Source organism: Lithobates pipiens, unplaced genomic scaffold, assembly GCF_037356315.1.
Source record: "Lithobates pipiens isolate NorthernLeopardFrog02 unplaced genomic scaffold, aLitPip1_a1.2 Scaffold_23, whole genome shotgun sequence".
NCBI classification, from domain to species: domain Eukaryota; kingdom Metazoa; phylum Chordata; class Amphibia; order Anura; family Ranidae; genus Lithobates; species Lithobates pipiens.
The window spans coordinates 78,968,423-78,990,944 of NW_027507785.1; the positions used below are offsets into that span (position 1 = coordinate 78,968,423).

A 22,522-nucleotide genomic window follows, 5' to 3' on the forward strand; every position below is an offset into this window, starting at 1 on the left:
AGTACAATCAGCGCCCTTGTAATGCCCTAATATGACACTAGAGGGCGGCAGTGCTCAATTATTGGTAAACCTTTCCTATGCATGGAACACGCGGCCAATGCACAGGAAAAAAAACTAGAGGACGGCAGATGCAAAGCAACATGGTCTACAGAAAAATGGCGACCACCCATACAGTCGGGAAAATGTAAAGATATGTTTCCAAGAAATAATCTTTATTTAATTGTATTGATACTGGACGGGAAGTTGACGGAGGGTGGTTACGATATTTAAAAAAAATGGTTTGTTCAGTTTTTGTGGTGAGATGTGGTGGCGCTGTTTTATCAGATTAGGCGACCCATCAGAATGTGTAACGGAAGTGACATTTCACCGCCACCATATTGCTACACCCCGCCCTCCTCTACAGTAAGGATACACTGAGAAGGGGGAAAGCGGACATCTTGTTACACCCGCTGGAGTTTTGCATTTTACACTTATTTTTAATATTAAAGTGAGTTTAAATAGTGAAATGCAGTACTTATAACTCCGCCTGAATGTTTAGATGTTTAATTTTAAAAGCAGCGATCTTCTGTCAGATTAGTAAACTTGTGAGATGAGCAGGCTTGCTGCTGCTTTTAAAATTCAACATCTAACCAGTCGTATGGAGTTCTAAGTACTTTATTCCACTATATAAACTCACTATACTGTTAAAAATAAGTGTAAAATGCAAAACTCCGGTGGGTGTAACAAAATGTCCGCTTTTCCCCTTCTCAGTGTATCCTTACTGTGGTGGATTACGGGGTGTAGCAAGATGGCAGCGACGGAATGACACTTTGTATTCTGACGGGTCGCTTAATATGACAAAACATCGCGCTTCCTCCTGGTTGCCATGGTGACGCTGGACGCGGAAGCGGTGTGAGGGCTCACGGAGAGGAGCTGGGTTAGTGATTTGCAGGTGACAGATGACGGGGGATGGGCAGGTGGTGCTGAATGACAGCTTTATTGATACTGAGAGGACGATCAGAGGGACACTGCTGACTTCTCTGTGCTACAATACATGGTGTATGGGGTCATCCCGATCCACAGGCTTCTGTGCTTCCTAATGGTGATCATACACCATACAATCTGATTGTACAACCGCCTTCAGCTCTTATGTAGTGTAATACTGGCCATAAACCCGTCGAAAAATCGTTCTAATGCTTTTTCGAAAAACGAACACACATATGTTCCATCATGTAGTGACCAAATTTTGATTGAGAAATCGTTCAATGGATATAAATCAATCCGTTTTTCATTTGTTTTGTCACGTATTCCCAGTGCAAGCTGTTCAGGGGAGAAACACATTAACCTTTCAATCTATCGTTCGTTCAGCAGAAGTTTTCCAAACTTCGATTTTTTTTATTTTTTTTGGCTCAAAAACGTCAAAACCGATTTTCAATTTAACAGATTGTAATCAATGCTTGTAAAGCACAAAGTCGCTGATCGCCCCTATTACTAGGAAAAAATAAAAAATATCCCATAGTAGACGCTATAACTTTTGTGCAAACCAATCAATATAAGCTTATTGTTTTTTTTTTTTGTACCAAAATATGTAGCTGAATACATATTGGCCTAAATTAGAATTCTTTTACATGTTTTTTATTGGTTTTGTTTTATAGCTAAAAATATTGTTTGTTTTTGTTTGTTTTTTTCAACATTGTCGCTCTTTTTTTGTTTATCGCACAAAAAATAAAACCCACAGAGGTGATCAAATACCGCCAAAAGGAAGCTCGATTTTTGGGGGGGAAAAAAGGACATACATTTTATTTGGATACAACGTCACACCCATTGTCAGTTAAAATAACGCAGTGCCGTTTCGCCAAAAAAATGGCCTGGTCATGAAGGGGGGTAAATCTTCTGGAATTCAAGTAGTTAAAGCGGGAGTCCGCCGGGAGTGACTTTTAAAATAGTGACACTTACCCGCCCAGTGCGCCCGCGATGTCGGCACCCGAAGCCGATCTCTCGATCGTCTCTCGGGTGCTGCCGCCGCCATCTTGGGTATGGGAATCAGGAAGTGGAGCCTTTCGGCTTCATTTCCCGGTTCCCTACTGCGCATGCGCGAGTCGCGCTGCACAATAAGGATGGTCCCCGCTGTCTCTGGGATCCGTGTGTTTCCCAGCAGGCAGCGGGGGACTTTCGGAAAGGGGCGTAGATTCTGCGGAAAGGGGCGTGGCTTCTGCAGAATCTACACCGGAAGTGGGTGCAGATACCTGTACTGTACAGGTATCTGCACCCCCCTCCCCCCTGAAAGGTGCCAATTGTGGCGCCGGAGTTCCAATGAGCGGAAGGTCCACTTTAGGGTGGAGCTCCGCTTTAAAGTGCCTGTGTGTGGGCCCAGATTTTTTGTATGTTTTAAACTGAATTGCTGTAATAAATAATATAATTTTATAGACTATATATTGTATATTTTTATTCTATAATTGTGTTGTTCGTTCATACAGTACCGTCAAGTCCATGTAGCCTCCAAAGATCAATTTCTGTCTTTATAATAATAATAGGACAAAGCAGGTACTTTTGAACATTCTGGCACATATATAACCAAAAGATTTTTCCCACCGTTTAAGCACTTAAGCCCCGGACCATTTGGCTGGCCAAAAACCAGACCACTTTTTGCGATTCGGCACTGCGTCGCTTTAACTGACAATTGCGCGGTCGTGCGACGTGGCTCAAACAAACAAAATTCACGTCCTTTTTTTTCCCCACAAATAGAGCTTTCTTTTGGTGGTATTTGATCACCTCTGTGGTTTTTATTTTTTGCGCTATAAACTAAAAAAAGGTGACAATTTTGAAAAAAAAACATTATTTTTTACTTTTTGCTATAATAATTATCCCCCAAAAATATATTAAAAAAAAAATTTTTTTGCTCAGTTTAGGCCGATACGTATTCTTCTACATATTTTTGGTAAAAAAATCGCAATAAGCGATTATTGATTGGTTTGCGCAAAAGTTATAGCGTTTACAAAATAGGGGATAGTTTTATGGTATTTTTATAAATTATTTTTTTTTTAAATGGCGGCGATCAGCGATTTTTATAGTGACTGCGTCAATATGGCGGACACATCTGACATTTTTGACACATTTTTGGGACCATTGTCATTTATACAGCAATCGGTGCTATACAAATGCATTGATTCCTGTGTAAATGACACGGGCAGTGAAGGGGTTAACCACTAGGTGGCAGTGTAGGGGTTAATTGGGTCCTGGGGAGTGATTCTAACTGTGGGGGGGCGTGGCTACGTGTGACATGTCACTGATCTCTGCTCCCAATCACAGGGAGCAGAGATCACTGACACTGTCATTAGGCAGAACAGGGAGATGCTTGTTTACATTTAGCATCTCCCTGTTCTTCCACTCCATGAGGCAGTCCCAGGGATACCTGCAACCTGACGGAGCTTGTCGCGGGTGTGCGGGCACCCGTTGGCCGCTTCTTAAAGGGCAACGTACAAGTACGTGATTCTGCCTGTATAAGGCCTTCTGCCGACGAATATCGGCGTGAGGTTGTCGGCAAGCGGTTAATAGATCCCACAGGTATGACATATATACTGACAATGGTCCAATTTGGATCAATGTAACTATGCAGAAAAAATCTATACTTGGAATTCAGTTTTAAGCAATAGAATTCAACCAGCCAGCTGATTGGACAATGCTGAAACAGCCCTAAACTGATGAGGTCACCTTCTTCAGGTTAGGACCCGCCCCCCCCCAGCCAGCTGATTGGACAATGCTGAAACAGCCCTAAACTGATGAGGTCACCTTCTTCAGTTTAGGACCCACCCCCCCCCCCCCCCCCAGCCAGCTGATTGGACAATGCTGAAACAGCCCTAAACTGATGAGGTCACCTTCTTCAGGTTAGGACCCGCCCCCCCAGCCAGCTGATTGGACAATGCTGAAACAGCTCTAAACTGATGAGGTCACCTTCTTCAGGTTAGGACCCGCCCCCCCAGCCAGCTGATTGGACAATGCTGAAACAGCCCTAAACTGATGAGGTCACCTTCTTCAGGTTAGGACCCACCCCCCCAGCCAGCTGATTGGACAATGCTGAAACAGCCCTAAACTGATGAGGTCACCTTCTTCAGGTTAGGACCCACCCCCCCAGCCAGCTGATTGGACAATGCTGAAACAGCCCTAAACTGATGAGGTCACCTTCTTCAGGTTAGGACCCGCCCCCCCCCCCCCCCCCCAGCCAGCTGATTGGACAATGCTGAAACAGCCCTAAACTGATGAGGTCACCTTCTTCAGGTTAGGACCCGCCCCCCCCCCCCAGCCAGCTGATTGGACAATGCTGAAACAGCCCTAAACTGATGAGGTCACCTTCTTCAGGTTAGGACCCGCCCCCCCAGCCAGCTGATTGGACAATGCTAAAGCAGCCCTAAACTGATGAGGTCACCTTCTTCTCTCCCCTCCTGTATTTATTGAACCTTTTACAAATTCTCCCTGTGCTCAATAAGGTAATAAAAGGATTCTTGTGGCTGATGTGGGAACGCACAGTAATAACAGTAGAAAATGTATTTTTCCTTTCTAGAAAGCGGCAGAAGAAGGATGACTTTGTATAGAGACCGAGAAGAGGAGTTGGAGAGACTCCACACAATCATGTAGGTTTATTACTCTTCCAGGTTTTATCTGATGTCATCAGCCTGGTGTGCTGAACAGGTGTTGGTATGAATGCTGCAAACATAAGCCGTGACTGTGTCACATGTGTGTTACTTTGCATGTGTCTGTAGCACATATATACAGTGCAATCTCCGGCAAAGTGTCACATAACAATCTAAACTCAGTTTGTTAAGTTGACACTAAACTTCGGTTTAAATAAAAAAATCTATTCTAGTATATATTAGAGCTCCACGATTCTGACCAAAATTAGATCACAATTTTTTTGCTTAGAATAAAAAGATCACGATTCTCGCGGTGTAATATCTTTCACATTATACACAAAATTGGGATAACTTTACTGGTTAGTTTTTTTTTTCTTTTCATTAAAGTGTCATTTTTTTCCAAAAAATTGCATTTGAACGACTGCTGCGCACATACAGTGTGACATAAAATATTGAAACAACCACCATTTTATTCTCTAGGGTCTCTACTAAAAAATAAATGTATATATATGTGTGTGTGTGTGTGTGTGTGTATATATATATATATATATATATATCTGAGTCCTACTGAAGAAGCTGAATTTAGATCCATGTAAGACCAGCTTTAACCAATTCAATGCTGGGCACTTTTACCCCCTTGCTGCCCAGGCCAATTTTCAACTTTCAGCCCTGTCACACTTTGAATGACAATTGCGCGGTCATGCAACACTGTACCTATTTGAAATTTTTATCATTTTTTTTCACACAACTGTCTCAGAACAACAAAGCACTCTGCCTGTTGCCATTCATCTATACGACCGGCAGGAGGTAAGTTAAAGTCTATATCAAGCCAAAACATTTAGGGCCCATTTATTTGTTAAAGCTATGTCCATTACTACACTTTGCGCTAACACGTGCAATAATTCATGCATCTCCGGAGCACAGAAGTGTAAATGATCTCTTAGTGTTAGAAATATTTTCCTTTTAGGTTTTTTTTTTTTTATGTAAAAAGAATTGCTGTGGTCTGTGACACCAAAAGAGAGATGCCTCCATCCCTAAATATATTGGCAAAAAAGAAAACTATTGGTTGTGGGACTTTATATGAGGTAAATCACATATAAAATAGTAAGTTAAAGTGATTGTAAAGTCTCTCCTTCTTTCTTGTTATTTACATTTTTTTTATTTTTATACTTGCCTCCTCTGTGCAGTTGGTTTTGCACAGAGCAGCCCTGATCCTCCTCTTCTCGGGTCCCTCTTCTGTGATCCTGGCCCCTCCCTCCTATTGAGTGTCCCCACAGTCAGCTGCTTTCTATGTCCATTCAGACACAGAACCCCAACCAGGCCCCACCCCCTCTCTCCCCTGATTGGCTGACCGAGTTTGATTGACAGCCGCGGGGGCCAATGGCGCCGCTGCTGTGTTTCAGCCAATCAGAAGGAACGGCTTAGATATTCATGGACATCAATGTAAAGAGATGGAGCTCAGGTAAGTAATTAGGGGGGTGCTGTGGAGGCTGTGTAGAATGCATTAAGATAAAAAAATAAAAAATAAAACTGCCTTTACGACTCCAAAATGATTTAAAATTTTATTAAAATTATTAAATATTCCATAGTCCTGAACATGCATGATGACAAATTTCCAGATATGATATATAAACATATATAAAAAATGAGATGATACATATACATGATGACAGTATGAATTCATGAAATCCTGCTAGTTATGTACATATAGCACTTATATATATATATATATATATATATTGTAGATTCACATCAGTACATCAGTACCTGCCTAGTACACACTGCTAGTTATTTTTCTCAAGTCATCTTCCAGGACGGCACACCTGAGAGATGAGAGGCTCCTCCCTACAGGAAACACAATCAATCGACAGCTGTTTTAAGTCCCCACCCTTCCCCTTGATCCTCAGTTTTTGATTGTGTTTCTCCCTACACAGCGAAACTGTTTGTTTTTTTCCAAATGACCCGAAGCCTGGGGCTGGTGGTCTCCCCCTGGGAGCCGGACCACAAGCCTGGGAAGCCTCTGGGTCTGGTAGGATATTCTTGTCCTTCCTGGGGGGTTCCCCTATCTTTTCCTCAGGGCGGGCAGCAGAAATTGGAAGAGCCGCCCTGAGAGCTGAAGGACCCTGGGTACAGTGGTGTACCCAGAACTTCAGGGGCCATTATCCTGTCTCCCCCTCCTTACCTGTACAGGTGGCTGTTCAGACGGGGGTGCTGGCCATCGGTTCTTTCCAGGGGGATCTTGTCCCCGACTCCTGGGTCCCCGGTAGCTCGCGTGGGCTGCCGGAGAGGGAGCGTGGCAACAAGCACCCGCGTCATTTTCAAACTTCGGGAAAATGGCAGCGGCGTTCTTACCCAGGAGGGAAGGCTGAGAGTCAGTAGGAGCAGGCGCCCACATCCTCCTTTCTCTAGAGCGAGGAGGCACCAGTTTACTACGGTGGATGTCTGCCTTAACCACCTCAGATATGAAGATGGGAATGAGGAATGGAAGGCATTGCCCCCCCCCCATGTATATAGACTGACTGACTGGTACAGTGCAGGGGACAGCAGTTGGGGGGGGGGGAGCACGTTGGCGGCTATCCTCCTTGCGTGTGGACCATAAGGATGGAAAAGCAAGCCCGCTGGCTGTGGCAAAAAGAGGAAGACGACAACGGTGAGTACTTTACTTTCCTTTTGCCGTGGGAAATTATCTGCAAAATCCCCAATTCCAGCCAGAGGGTTTCTGGGCATTTGAGATCTCACCTGGGGTCTGGATTCAAATAGCCCTTAAGCTTCTGCTAAAAACACCAGCCGCAGCTCCCTCTTGCATCAGAGAAGCTGTATGGTGGACAGGTGGTGCAGAGGAACGAGTGTGCCTAAACCACCTCAGATGAGAAAGAGGTAGGTAGGCCATTGCTCCCCCTTCCCCGTGTATATACTGACTGGTGCAGTGCAGAACTTGGGGTCGGGATACAAATAGCGCAGACGCCACTGCTAAAACCACCAGCCACAGCTCCCTCTTACAGCAGAGACACTGTGGTTATCGCAGCAGTAGGTTGCCAGCCTCTCCCTACATGCCCAGTTGTGGTACATTTAGTAGGGATGAATATAGCGCACAGAGGGGACCTGGTAGATACAAAGTTACTTACAGGCCAGGTATACCACTGAACAGGTTATTAATTGGGCAGTGGTTGGTGGATTCAGAAGCTCCCCTGGTCAGCAGGTGCACTAGGTTACCGGCCCTATTAGCCCAGCTGCTAGGAATCTGAAGTTGCTTCACAATGTTTAAAAGCTGACCTAACATTCAAGGATGGGCAGAGACCAAGCTACTGTGTGGCACAGTAGGGGTTCCCTTGTCACAGATCCTCCTTTTGGGGGTTGCCTGCTATAGTTAACTTTCATAAGCTCCAACCTCCCACTCCACCTTTACACTGTGTTTATATTATAATGTAGGAGGTAAGAAGAAACTTTTTTTATTGGTTTGGGCTACAATCCACTGCTGGGATGTTTTTGTGGCACAGCAGAAATACACATTGAGATTTGTGACATCTCTGCTTAATAAGGACTATATTGCTGTACATCAGAAATGCACTGCACTGAAGCTTGTTTTCTGTCCTTTATATACTAAAGGTACTGCTTTGTTTGGCTACAGATCAGAAAAATACAACAGTGAAGGTGGTCTGTACTTTCTGGTTTTGTGTTGCACAGCAGAAATGCACATCATTGAGTCTGGTGACATCTCTGCTCATAATGGTTATATTGCTGCACATCAGACATACACAAGATTGAGGTCTGTCTGTGGGGCTTTGTGTCCTGTTTTACTGCCTTGTTGGTTACTTATCAGAAAGGCAGCAGTGAAGTCTGATGGTCCTGATTTGCGTGGCGCTGTGCTGATTCAGACAGTGCTATTAACAGCAATGGCTGCCGAGTTTAAACATGCGATTTGACATGTTGAGTCGCATGACAAATCATTTCAATATGGATGTGCTATCTCTATTCATAGTGTTTTATTGTTGCACATCAGATTTATACAGCATTAAGGTCTGTGAGGTTTTTGTGTCCTGTATTATTGCCTTATCAGAAAGGCAGCAGTGAAAATTGATGGTTCGAATTTGTTGGGCTACATAGTAGAAATACAAATTGAACCCCTGCCAGGTGTAGTACATATACTGCCTTTGGTAATCCGTGTAGCACCAAAAAGTGGTGTTGTGCTGATTTTAGCCAATGCGATTTGACATGTTGAGTCGCAAGGCCAAATCGCTTCAATATGGATGTGCTATCTCTATTCAGAATTGTTATATTGTTGCACATCAGACATATACAAGATTGAAGGTTGTCTGTCCTTTTATGTCTTGCATATACTGCCTTATTGGCTGCATATCAGAAAGGACACAGCAGTGAAGGTTGCTTGTCTTTTTCTGATTTTGTTTTTGCTGCTCAGCTGAGAGACACATTGAGGATGGTGGCCTCTCTGCTCAGTATTGGTATATTACTACACATCAGACATACACAAAGATTGAATGTTTGTGTCCTGTATGTCCTATATTTACTGCCTTATTGTTTGTATATCAGGCTAAGCAGTGTTTCTCATGGATCTACCTTTCTGCATCTTGGGGATACACAGCAGGGGTTTGTTGGCTGCAATCCTCCAGGGAGTCACAGCATTGGGGACCCCTTACTTGTTCGACCTGAAAATTGCTATTTGTTTTTTTCCCTGCGACCTGTGTAATCTTGAGGTCTGTGGATCCAGGAATCAGGGACTGCTGGTGTCGCACAGACACAAATGGTACCCATTGGAAGCCATAGTATATGACTTCTCATGCGTCTTGCAGTCCCAAGTCGCAGGTTGGGTCGCACAGGTGTGGGAACCCTAAACTTATCTGTCCCTTCTGATTGAGGTTTTGCTACACAGCAGGAATACTCATCATGACGTTATTGTTTTATTTTGCAGCAGACCAGAAAGATTGCAGCTGTAAAGGCTGTCTGTCTTTTTCCTCAGTGTCTGCTTTTATGTTGTTGCACAGCAGAAATACTCAAGATTGAAGCTTGTTGGTGCTTTCTGTTTCAGAAAAACACAATGCTGCAGGTTGCTTGTGTCCTTTCTCAGTGTTGGTTCTATCTGAACTACACTACAGAAGTGCATGACAGAAAGGATTGTCTTGTGTTCCATATTTTTCCCTGTGGCATAGCAAAAATGCACAACACGGGAGTTTGTGTTCATATTAATCTTATAACTGTGGTGGTTTGTCAGAAATACACAACATAGAAGTTTGGGTCTTTCTGTCTTTATAGCCTTGTTTTGCTGTACATAGGTAAAGCACAACAGTAAAGGGGGTTCCTGTCCTTTCCGTATTTATATATCAGTTATGACCTAGCTAGCTGCACTAAAGAAATACGCAGCATTTAGGGTTTGCTTGAGTCTTAATGTTTTTACATCTTGGCAGCACATCAGAAAACCAGACTATGAGGACTGTTTGTCTACGTTGAGGTTCAGATTTGGGTCTCTTCCCATATTTGATATATTGGTTTAGCTAGTCACACTCAGGCACACAACATTGTTGTCTATGCTTGTGTCCTTTCTGTCTAAATCTATTGTGCCGTGCCCACAATCTATGATCATTTTATTTGTGATATTAATAATACATGTATCACCTTTTTGTATTTCAGCCTTCTTTTCCATGGAGGGGCCAGGAGTTCGGGCTGCAGCTGCCACATGTCAGAAAACCTTGACCACTTGCATTCAGGGATGCCAGAACCATTTCCTAGGGTTGAAGCCCTGTAGGGTTATGGGACACTGGAGGAAGGGGATAATGAATCGCCCTGTTTAGTAAGAACTTGGAGAGTTCTGTTCAGAGGAGTATTAGGGCCCAAGGATGAAGTATAAAGATGTATACCCGATCGAATAGGTTTCGGCTCGGTGCATGGCCTTCATTTTGCCCTTTTAGCAAAACTAGACATAGCAATATGGGTAGTCTACTCCTGCTAGGGACTTTAATCTCCTGAAGAAGGCTCTCAGGCGTAAGTAAGGACATAGATTGGGGCGTGCCTTAAACCCAGGGTTCAAGCTTCTGTTAATCTATTTCCCTTAAGTAGGCTTCCCTTTAGTCTTTTGCTGACATAAAGATAAAAAGGAAGCAGTTTTATTTCCCTCAACAGGATAGTGTTAAGACAGGCCCTCTTATTGATTAATGTAGTGTCCTTGTCTTACACAGGTCTCTTATTTATCTTTTTAGTGGTTCTAAGTAGCACCTACAGGCATAATAGGCCATGGTTGTTAGATGTGTGAGATAGGCAACATTGCTAACCTACAAGTTTAACATGTTTTCTGATTCCATTTTTAAGAGCCCATTTCACCTAGATACTGCATCTGAAGCGGAAAAGGCAGGAACATCTGTGGAGCAGACCTGCAGATCAGCCGCATGATCCAGCTAAGATGCCTTCATCAAGCATATGAGCGTATGGAATGGAGGTAAAGCTCACTGCAGAGCCAAGGTTCGCCAAGAGGGTTTTGCAGTGGCCCCACCCTAAGGTAGGCCTGAGGTACTTGTTTATCCTCTCAGGTGTGCCGTCCTGGAAGATGACTTGAGAAAAGTACCAGTTACTTACCGGTAACTGTCTTTCTGGGAAATCTTCCAGGACGGCAGGCCTACTTCCCGCCCGTTGGAGGAGGGAAAATTCTAGAACACTAGAAGGTGAGTACCTATGAGGAATGATTTCCCTTGTGAACCTGGTTCAGGAGTTACTTCTCTACAAACTGAGGATCAAGGGGAAGGGTGGGGACTTAAAACAGCTGTCGATTGATTGTGTTTCCTGTAGGGAGGAGCCTCTCATCTCTCAGGTGTGCCGTCCTGGAAGATTTCCCAGAAAGACAGTTACCGGTAAGTAACTGGTACTTTTTCGCTTTATCCAGTGGGCTGAATGAAAAAAAAGGAGAGATCGCCATATCAACTCAAGCAATGTTGGTACAACAATCCCTCCTACCATGCCTTTGCATTTAACCAGCCCCCCCCCCCCCCCCCCCCCAAAAACACACTGATCAGCAATTGCAGCCATTGGTTGAAAGTGATGATCGGATGGTGTTTTTCTAGCATGTCCTTTCAACAAAAGCCAGTCATTAAACCGGCTTGTTGCCAGTGAAGTGACTGGCCTCAGATGATACTACCACCGCCTCCGCCCCCCCAACATATATATATATATATATATATATATATATATATATATATATATTTATTATTATTATTATTATTATATATATATATATATTTTTTTTTTATGAAAGCAGGGACCCTGAAGAATAAAATGGTGGTATTTGCATTTTTTTATGTCACAAGATGGTTGTATTACTGTTTATCAAATCAATTTTTTCAGTGATAATTACACTCAAATTAATTTAAGTGTACACAAACAAAATATAGCACCCATTTGTTTGTTTTTTGCTAGAAAAAATCCAAACAAACTCTGTTTACATGTCATTGCTGCCAAAACAGCAATAGTTATGTCAAAACAGTAAAAGGGTAGGTCCTAAAGCACCTCTGAAAATCTATCTCTAGCCTTAGCCATTGGGTTGAGGTCAGGACTCTGTGCAGGCCAGTCCAGTTCCTCCACCCCAAACCCCTTCATCCATGTCTTTATGGACCTGTCCTGACCTCAATCTAATAAAACACCTTTTGACCCCTTTCACACTTAGGGCATTTTGCAGGTGCTATAGCGTTAAAAATAGCGTCTGCAAACCGCCCTAAAACAGCTACTGCATTCAAGAGTTGAAGCTGATATAGCTGCAGAGGGTGGGCCAACTCAATATCGAACCCTACAGACTAAGACTGGGATGTTATTAAAGTTCATGTGCGTGTAAAGGCAGGCGTCCCTATACTTTTGGTAATATAGTGTACATGTGTTCTTTTACTCTTCTTTTTTTAGACTTGATGAAAAAAATAAACTGACTGAAGAGATGAAGGTTCATGGCGAGCAGATTGGAAAGGACAGCCAAGCTTCAGAGGCAGCACAGAAGAGAAATCAGATTCTTCTGAAAGTAAGTTCTGTCCAATGATGGTTTCCTTTCTGTAGTGAAACCAGGACCGGTGCTACCACTAGGCAAACTAGGCAGCCGCCTAGGGTGCACTTCTGCCTGGGGCGACGGGCCACTGGTATAAAACTACTCTCTTTTCTCTGTAGCAAGCAACTAAGTCTCAGTATCAGCAAGCTGCATTGATGGGTGCTGGTGAGGCTGCATTGATAGGTGCTTCAATAAAAAGGTGGGGTATACAGGGGCATGGGAAAGGGGGTGGAGTCAGGGGTGGGGCAGCAAAATGAGGTTTTGCCTAGGGTGTCAAAAATCCTTGCACCAGCCCTGAGTGAAACCTGTAGCCTCACTCCTTGACAGCTCTCAACACCGAGTTGGAAGAACCACCAACAAGGCTTGAAACTCCCCTACTTTTATGGGGAATTCAAGCTTTGTTGGTTTCCCAGTTTCAGAGATCCCCAACAGTAAATTCTTCTAAAGCTGGGATATGCAATTAGCGGACCTCCAGCTGTTGAAAAAACTACAAGTCCCATCATGCCTCTACCTCTGGGTGTCATGCTTGTGGCTGTCAGAGTGTTGCTATGCCGCATGGGACTTGTAGTTCTGCAACAGCTGCTAATTGCATATCCCTGTTCTAAAGGATACATGATGTAGGATATGAAGGTTTAGTCTGCTGCCCCCTGGGGGATGCCACTGGAAGGGAGATTCTCACTTGCCTCTTTTTAAGGGCATGCCTGAAATGTGTCCTTTACATTTTAAAAGCTAAGTCCAAAATGATTTGTTAATTGTCTCATCCTTGGTTATAGGGGAAAAAAAAAAGGTTTTGCTGCTGCTGTGCCCGCACTGCAAGGGTTAATTGCTTATTTTGTCCAGGGTGGAGGAGAAACCAATTTAATTACCTGATCCTCCACCTCCCCAGGTGCCAGTGCTCCCCCATGATCCGGCGGTGATCTGTCCCTCTGCGTCCCCAAGTCCAGAGCAGGGCTATGGAACCTGCTCTGGTCTTGATGATTTCAAGACCCCAGACCGGTGTAGCATGGGGGTGCATAAACAGTTGGGACAGGTCTAGCTATACCGCTGGCAAAGCGCCGCTGCAGCGGCACATTGCGGGTGGTTTTAACCCTTTTTTCGGCTGATAGCGGGGGTTAAAACCGCCCCGCTAGCGACCGAATAGTGCTGCTAAAGTGGCACTAAAAATAGCGCCGCTTTACAGCCGAAGCCGCCCCCTCCCCAGTGTGGAATGGGCCTTAAAGTGGTTGTATACCACTTTTTTACATTACCTGCAGGTAATCCTATAATAAGGTTTACATGCAGGTAAAACGAATATCTCTTAAACCTGTTTAGGAGATATTCACCTTGCATGCAACCACTGACGTCAGTGGCGCATGCGCTCTGAAGGTCTGGCGGACGCTGCCAGACCTTGCCGGGAAGAAGACTCCCACCCGCATGCGCTGTAGTGACGCCATCGTGGCTCTGGCCACTAACAGCACCAGAGCCGCGAACCCAGAAGGCACGCCGAGGAGAAATTGTCAGCTCCTTCGGCAGTGGCTGGGTTCCGATGCTGATATCTCGATCGAAGGTAAGTATGTCATAATGAGCTAGTATGCGATGCATACTAGCTCATTGGGCCTTTGCCTTACAGATTTTTTTTTTTTTGGGCGGGTATACAACCACTTTAAATGTGGGAACTACATAGAGTTCTTTTTTTTTTCAAGTTTATTCCCTTTTATTTGTATCTGGGAAAGCTGTCAGTAACACACTTCCTGTACTCGAGTGACAACGCTCACTCACTCTACTGTATCTATGGAGGCACAACGCTGACACCTTAGGACAGGAACAAACTCTCCCTCCTGTTCTCCTCATTTTCAGAATTTAGGGAGGAGTTGTTTTGTAGTTCTTGGGAACTCACAGCTTACTGCAAGAAGCTACAAGCACAGTAGATTACTGGCAGGATCAACAGGTATTTTTAGCACTCAGACATAAGGAAACACTTTCAGTGGCATATTTAAACTGATAATAAACCCCCATTTTTTTAAGCATTCCAGCAGCTGATTTAAGTTGGATGTAAACCTGATTCATAAAGTTTGAGCTGGGCACATATATCTGCAGTGTTTTCTTATCTCGCTTCAAAGTCCCGTGATTTTCTGCTGCTCTGTTCTTCTGTTATCAGCATGATAACGTCTGACAAGTTCTCTGACATAAGACATAAAAGCGGCTGAAAATTTGTGTCAAGGTGGGTGCTATAAATAGATTAGCAGAGAGCTGGTCTATTCACAGCACACCTCTGTAAATATCTGCTTATGTGGAGGGGGGTGTGCCTTTCCGCCAATCAGCTCTCTGACAGTGTATGGCAAGACTCCACTCCTACTGCTGAAAGAGCTAGTGAAAATTCTAACACAATGTGCACTTTCTAAAGAAAATAGCAAGCTGAAGGCAGCAGATATACTAGTAAAACTTATGTAGGGAGATTTGTTTCATCTCTGTGTATCATCTGAGGCTGTTCACTTCACTGGATACATGTGAGGGTTTACATCCACTTTAATCACTTACTCAGTATGTCATTTCTTTATTTTTTTAAATCCTTATGTTCCATTTTAGGCTGGCGCCATGACCGCTGTTCTAGGTTTCCTGTGTCTGGGTGGCTCCTTTCTTTTGCAATGTCGTATGGAGCCACCCTTGCATGCAGGGACTAGTGTCTCCCTATATGCTGTGTGCATCAATAGAAACACACAGCCCCAAAGTCTAGGATGTCAAGGCACTCCCTTCCCCGACACACACCTCTCCAAGTTTGCAGACTGGCTCTAGACTGCACTGTCCACTGTTGACTCTTTGCTGTGAAGACAGGGAAGCAGCACTAAGACAGCAGGAGCCAGCAGCATGGAAAGTTGTACACTGCAGGTGCTGGAATTAGAATTTTAATAACTAGTTTACATATAGTTTGTAATTTAACTACATTATTTCCTCTTATGATTCATTTAGGATTTTCAAACGTCAGTGAAAAATCTAAGACGAAGAGTACAAGAGCCTGATCCTTCCCTTGCTAATCTAGAGGTTGGTAAAAAGCAGCATATATTGTCTAAAAGCAAAAATGTCAGCATTTTTAAAGAGATATTGTCAGCTTGCCTAGTGCAAAATGACAGTGCCTCTGCAAAGGGCCCTTCCTGGCCCCTTTATGCTCACTCTCGCTGCTCCTACCTCTGTTGCAGCCATCAGCACTATGCAGTGCTAAAGTATGGGGTGCAAGTGATCTTCTCCAATTGCTAGGACTGAAAACTGTTGCATGACCCCTCCCCCCCACTCCCTCCCCATGATCTTCTCTTGCCCGGGGGCCCCACGAGTTGTCAGTCCACCCCTGATCATATCATATCACATCATATATCATTTGTCTAGAAATCCTTTCCTCTCCCTCCCACGGCTGTCAGGGAGATCAGTGCTTGTAACTGCCATACTGATCATCTCCGGCTGTCCCCCTCTGTGCTCCCCGTGTCCTCCTCCAGGTCCCCCTGCATGCTTCCTGGCTCCTCCTCTAGTCCCTCCCCATGTCTTCCTTCGGGTCCCCCCGTATCCTTCCCGGCTCTCCGGCTCCTCCTTCAGTCCCCCCATGTCCTCCTTTGGTCCCATGTTCCCAGCTTCAGAGGATCCACCTGCATGAGAAGATGCATCCCAACCACTCACACCCTCAACCCCTGTCCCTCCAACTACCCTGCCCTCTCCTTCCTCTGATCCTTCTCAGTCCTCTTCTCCTCTTCCAATCTGCTCTTATCGCCGTAATTTGTCTAGAAATCCTTTCATCCTCTTTCCTTCCCTCTGCTCCTCTCTTTCGTTCCCCTTCTCCACACTTCTCTCCCAATCTACTTCCCTTGGGTTTAATTTTGTTGTTATCTCTTCTCTCTCCTCTCCCTTCCCAATGACTTTTGTCTTCCTTTGCTCCCTTCTCTGTGCCTCCTCATCTCTTCTCCTCTCCTCCTTCACAGCCATATCCTTCACAAGTCTGATGTATGCAGCATTCTCCTCTCTTCTCGTTTGCTCCTGAATCTGTCCCTCTCCTAGATAATTTATGTAGGCAGCATTATCTTCTTTCCTCCTCTGCTCCTTTTTCTTTCTGTTCTCTTCTCTTCTCTTTCCCTATCCTCCTCCGATATCATCTCCTTTAAACGTATGAGGTAGGCAGCATTCTCCTCTCTCCTTCATTGCTCCTTCCTCTGCCTGATCCTCTCCTCCTCTGCTGCCAGGTGCCCTTAGATAATTGAGGTGGGCAGCAATCTCCTCTCTCCTACATTGCTGCTTCATCTTTCTGTCCTTTTCTCTTTTCCTCTCCTCCTCTGCTGCCATCTCCTTTAAATGTATGAGGTAGGCAGCACTCTCCTCTCTCCTACATTGCCCCATCTTCTGCCTGTCCTTCTCCACCTTTACTGCCAGGATCCTCAGATCATTCATGAGGGCAGCATTCCCCTCTCTCCTACATTGCTCCTTCCTCTGTCCATCCCTCTTCCCCTCTGCTGCCAGACCCCTCAAATAATTGAGGTGGGCAGCATTCCCCTCTCTCCTACATTGCTCCTTCATCTGCCCGTCCCTCTCCTCCTCTGCTGCCAGGCCTCGCTGATAATTGAGGTGGGCAGCATTCTCCTCTCTCCTACATTGCTCCTTCCTCTGCCTGTCCTTTTCTCTTGTCCTCTCCAACTCTCCGGAAATCTTATTTAAATGTATGAGGTAGGCAACACTCTCCTCTCTCCTACATTGCCCCTTCTTCTGCCTGTCCTTCTCCTCCTCTGCTGCCAGGATCCTCACATCATTCATGAGGGCAGCATTCTCCTCTCTGCTACATTGCTCCTTCCTCTGCCCATCCCTCTCCTCCTCTGCTGCCAGGTCCCTCAGATAATTGAGGCCGGCAGCATTCTCCTCTCTCCTACATTGCTGCTCTCTGATTAGCTCTTCTAACTCCTCCCCCACATACGCCATGCTTTCAGTGTCTTCTATTCTTGTATATTCAATTTTTGCAATTGCAAGTAAAACTTGCAGATTTAAAAATAAACCTTCACTTAGAATCTCTTCTTTCATTCTTAGGTTGAGTTTTTACTCATCAGATTAGATTAATATAAGGCTAGAAGCAATATTATGAACAGCCAAATAAAATAAACAGCCGCTCTCTGCAAAGTCCTGTGACAAGTGACGGCTACCAACGGCTGGAGCTCCCTATATAGCGTATGACTGCTATTTCCTACTGTGACGTCACAGACCGTGCCCCTCAACCCATCAGGTGACTGCAGTGTTTACCAACACGAGCCAAATAGCCATATAAGGTAATGTGAGCTTTGTGGGGGGGGGAAAAAGGTGGCCAATAAGATTTCCCTGAGCAGAGGGGGAGCCGCTCTGCTCCCCGCACCGATGCGGCTTCCAGGGCACTTTCTCCCTCCCGGCTCCGGTCTATCTGGCGAGGCCATTTCGGGGCCGGACTTGGCCACTTGAAGCGGCTGCAATAATACTGCTAACGGTGCGCTGCTCCCCGCCGGCCCCTTCTTCCCTCCCGTCCATCCCAGGTGCTTGTCGGACTGGCCTACCGCGATACCGGGACATTTCCCGGGGGGGGGGGCGCCTGCAGTGCTCCCCTCTATCCTGTGTGTCACGGAGGGGGCGGGTCTGTGTTCGGGCGCGGGGGCGGCGCTGTAACATGGCCCCATCCCCTAGACCGGCTCGTGTGATAGTAGTTAGAATCCTTGTTCCGCCTATCACACGAGGGGGCGGGGCTGTGTTACAGGACCCCCGCCTCCGAACACACACACAGCCAGCTCTGTGATCCCCAGGAGGAGATGTCCGCCCCGTGTGCCTGGATAGGAGGATCAGCAGGGGGGACCGCCTATAGAGGAGGAACTTTCTATATTCCTCCATGGAGCCTCTGAGTGCAGGAGGGAGAGGAGGAGAATCAAGGATTCAGCGGCTGCATGGAGGAATATGGAAAGATCATTTCCTCTATAAGCGGCTCCCCTCCCCCCAGTGCTCTCCTCCCCCACCACACTCTCCAGCCCCACAGTTCTCTGAGCCCCCCCACAGTTCTCTGAGCCCCTGTTCTTTCTGCCCCCTCCCACTCTCCAGCTCCCACCCCAGTGCTCTCTACCCCTGTTCTTCCTGCCCACCCCCCAGTGCACTTCGCCACCCCACACTCTTGTGTGCTCTACCTCCAGTGCCCCCTCTGTGTGTGTGTATGTGTGTGCTCCCTCCCCCTCCAGTGTCCCATCTGTTCACCATAATGTCGCAGTCACGATAAAAATCGCTGATCGCTGCCATTGCTAATAAAAAAAATAAAACTATCCCCCTATATTGTAAACGTTATAACTTTTGTGCAAACCAATAAACTTATTGCGTTTTTGTTTTTTACCAAAAATGTGTAGAAGAATACGTATCAGCCTAAACTGAGGAAGAAAAATATTTTTTTATATGTTTTTTTGGGGATATTTACTATAGCAAAAAGTAAAAAATAATGTGGTTTTTTTTTCAAAATTGTCGCTAGTTTTTTGTTTATAGCGCAAAAAACGCAGAGGTGATCAAATACCACCAAAAGAAAGCTCTATTTGTGGGGAAAAAAGGACGTGTATTTTCTTTGGGAGCAACGTTGCACGACCGCGCAATTGTCAGTTAAAGTAACGCAGTGCCGAATCGCAAAAAGTGCTCTGATATTTGGTCAGCCAAATGGTCCGGGGCTTAAGTGGTTAAAGCCTATGTTTAGCTAAAAATAAAAGCTTAAATATCAGCACAAGGAACAAAACTTTGTATGATGTGTCCTTTTTGTTGATTCTTCTCTTAGTAGAAATCTTCCCAATACCGGCAGGCTCCATAAATGGGGGACAGATGGATAATTGGTAGCTCCAGCCCCTTCATTTATTGATCCCGTGTCATTCATATAAGCTCTAGTATGGCTTCTATGAATGACAGATCTGGCAGATAATGGCAGGCAAAGCCGTGGCATAGTCGAGATCTCTTAATGAGAACTCATGACAGACCCTTGGCTCTATTAACCCCCGCTGCACCGGAAGATTATGACAGCGGGGGCAGGGGGAAGGAGGGATGAATATTTCTACTGAAAGAAGAAGAATCAACACAGGGGACACATCACACTATCTGTAAGTTATGTCCCCTTTGCTGATTTTTATGTGTTTATTTTTAGCTGAACTTAGGCTGGCTATAGATGGGTCGTTTTTTGTCGATCTGCCACCGGGCTGAAAAGTGACCAGATTCACCCAACCACACACGAGAGATGGATGGATGTGCCATTGTATTCTGACAGCGGGGACTCCTCCAATGTCAAAATGCACTGATCAAGATCATTTTCCAACATTCACATTCGAGAGATAATTAGCACTTCTGTGGAACAGGAATAGCCATAGATGGATCAAAACTCATCTGGTCCCTGCTGATCCAGCCAAAATCCATCCATGGCCACCTTCAGGCTTTAAAGCAGTAGTAAACCGCGGCATTTAAAAAAAAGAATCCCCTGCAAGGCAATGGCATAATGTGCTAGTACCCATCGTGCGCGGGAGTCACGGCCACGGCACAGTGCTTTGAAGGAATGACATGAGTACATTGTTCCTTTAAAGTGATTGTAAAGTCTCTTTTTCTTTTTTTTTTTTAAACAAACATGTTATCTTTACCTGTTCTTTTGCAGTGGATTTGCACAGAGCAGCCTCAATCCTCCTCTTCTCTGGTCCCTCTTCGCTGCTCCTGGCCCCTCCCTCCTGTCGAGTGCCCCCACAGCAAGCAGCTTGCTATGGGGGCACCCGAGCCGAGCTGCAGCTCCCTGTGTCTCACCAAAAGAAGCTTGTACGCAGAATAGCTTTCACATGTCAATTTGTTGTGTGTTACAGAACCAGTACTGGGCATCTGTGGAAGAAGAGCTTCCCAAATGGGAACTATTTCTACTGGGAAAAGCTCAACAACCTTTTGGTGTAAAACAAAGCTACAATTCAAAGACAAAGCTAAGACTTTCCCGGACTATGGAGGCTCCAAAGAAAAAGAGTCTTCCGCCTTCTGGATTCAGTTCAAACACCTTCCCAAGGGTTTTGTGAGTTAGAGACATGAATTGGGAAATGGAGAGCCGGTTTCACGGAATGGGACTCTATACCACCTGCAAGACATGAACAGTTATGTCACCCTTGGTGATGGGTATATCCTTTTTTTTTTTTTTTTTTAATTTTTATTATTATTTTTGTTTAAATAGTTGTACAAAAATAAGGATTATAGAAGATACAGACAAGCAAAGAGGTGCAAAAGTAAATGGTACAAAAATACCCCCGGACAACAATCCTAATATAATAGAATCTCGGACCGCACAGGGCCCCATTCACAAAAATAGTGCAAACTATAGAAAAAAAAAAGTGTCTTCCCTCCGCCTCTCACCGTTTTCCCTGCTGTACCATTCCCATTTGAGACAGAAGCAAAGATACACATGTATACGATATGCAATGGCAAGTAAGGATACATTGTAGTAGCCCAATTCCCCCATCAACACAGTCAGCCAACCCGTCCAGGAGAACACACAGTGATTATTGCTAGCCGCTATAGCCATTGGTAATAACTGAATAAAGAATACAGCATACTGCTTGTACCCAAGTTGATTGATAAATCAACTTGGGTACATTCAGCCTGCCCATACATGGTTTCAATCTCGGCCGGTCCCAGCTGAACTGGCGAAGATTCAAACCGTCTATGGCCGGCTTTAGATATTTCAATCCACAGCCCTGTACGGAACCATAAGGCTTACAGAGCCATTAGATAATAGTTCTACAAGTATCCACAAGCCTCAAATTCCAAGATAGAGAGAATCACAAAACTATCCTTTCTGAGAAATTATACCTCTCCCGTATTCAGAACACTGTGAGGAAAACTCAGGAATTTGTAGCAAAACTGTTTGGACAACCCCTGCTTAAGGATTTGGTGCTATTAAAAAATGGTAATGCTGAGTTTATTAATGCCTTCCAAAAGGTTAATAAGGGGGCGTCAGGCTTTTTCCACTGCAATATAATCTCTTTATGTCTATAATATAGCAGGATGCCCACCAACGTTCTCTGTGCTCTAGTTGAGGCCACCTCTTCCACCAGCCCCAGCAAACAGACTGAGTAGTTTAGTGGAATTGGAAGAGCCATCAAGTCAGATCCACAATTGCAGACGTTATAGGAGTACAGGGAGTCTAGGCTGCACTGTCTGATGTGGTTCATCTGGTAACTAGGGAACGGTTGTCCCTATATGATTTTTGTGGGAGATTATCATCAGTTATGGAATTCACTGGACAGATGTATGCCAAGACTTTTAAAACAGGCTAAGCTAGACCTATTATGTGTGCAACTTCTGCCTATTTTTGATGGTCAGTCCCTCCCTGTATATTGTTCTATTAAAGATTCTAGCCATATCTATTCTCTGTACCAGAGTTTATCCTGAAGAAGCAAGTTATGCGAAATGCGTTGATCCTTTACACTTACAAAACAATACTGACCGTTTGTCATAAAATATGTAAGATTGTGGCGTTGGATGTACTTTGCACTTTTAATGCAATATTTTACATTTTGTAATTAAAAAAATGATACTTGTATTATATATCTGTTATTGTCTTCCCACCTTACCTTTTCGGTGTTGTTCCAGGGGGTAGTTTTCTCTGTTTTGGCTGCACATTATTGGGATGGTGTCTGAGTGGGGATGATGTGTAGAGGTAATTTCACACATTATTATTTCCTATAATTTACCTGACCCCTTTCGAAATCTGTTGAATTAGTGGGCATTGCAAAAAAAATTAAAAATCAGCCGGAGAGAAAGAACAGTGCCAGCCCTCCACAGAGTGAGACTGAAACGAGGAGTACTTTTGTAAAGTTGGGGTAAAGTAAATTTGTAGGGGTAAAGAAAATTAGTGGGGGTAGAGTAGGGGTATATTAAATTA

General features: G+C 44.7%; 1 protein-coding gene across 4 annotated transcripts; it reads left to right on the top strand.

The window, feature by feature from the left end:
• The first annotated feature begins 758 nt into the window (after positions 1 to 758).
• CEP15 (centrosomal protein 15) lies at positions 759 to 22,180 on the top strand. Of its 4 annotated transcripts, none has more exons than XM_077451907.1 (5): positions 766 to 897; positions 4,537 to 4,607; positions 12,501 to 12,612; positions 15,583 to 15,654; positions 20,460 to 22,180. In XM_077451907.1, exons 2-5 carry the CDS (start codon positions 4,555 to 4,557, stop codon positions 20,658 to 20,660), a joined length of 438 nt encoding a protein of 145 aa, XP_077308033.1. In that variant the 5' UTR covers positions 766 to 897; positions 4,537 to 4,554; the 3' UTR covers positions 20,661 to 22,180. The 4 variants fall into 4 exon arrangements, with proteins under 4 accessions (XP_077308034.1, XP_077308033.1, XP_077308031.1 ...); XM_077451905.1 differs by having other exon boundaries at positions 767 to 931; positions 4,538 to 4,607; XM_077451906.1 differs by having other exon boundaries at positions 767 to 916; positions 4,538 to 4,607.
• Positions 22,181 to 22,522: the final 342 nt, after the last annotated feature.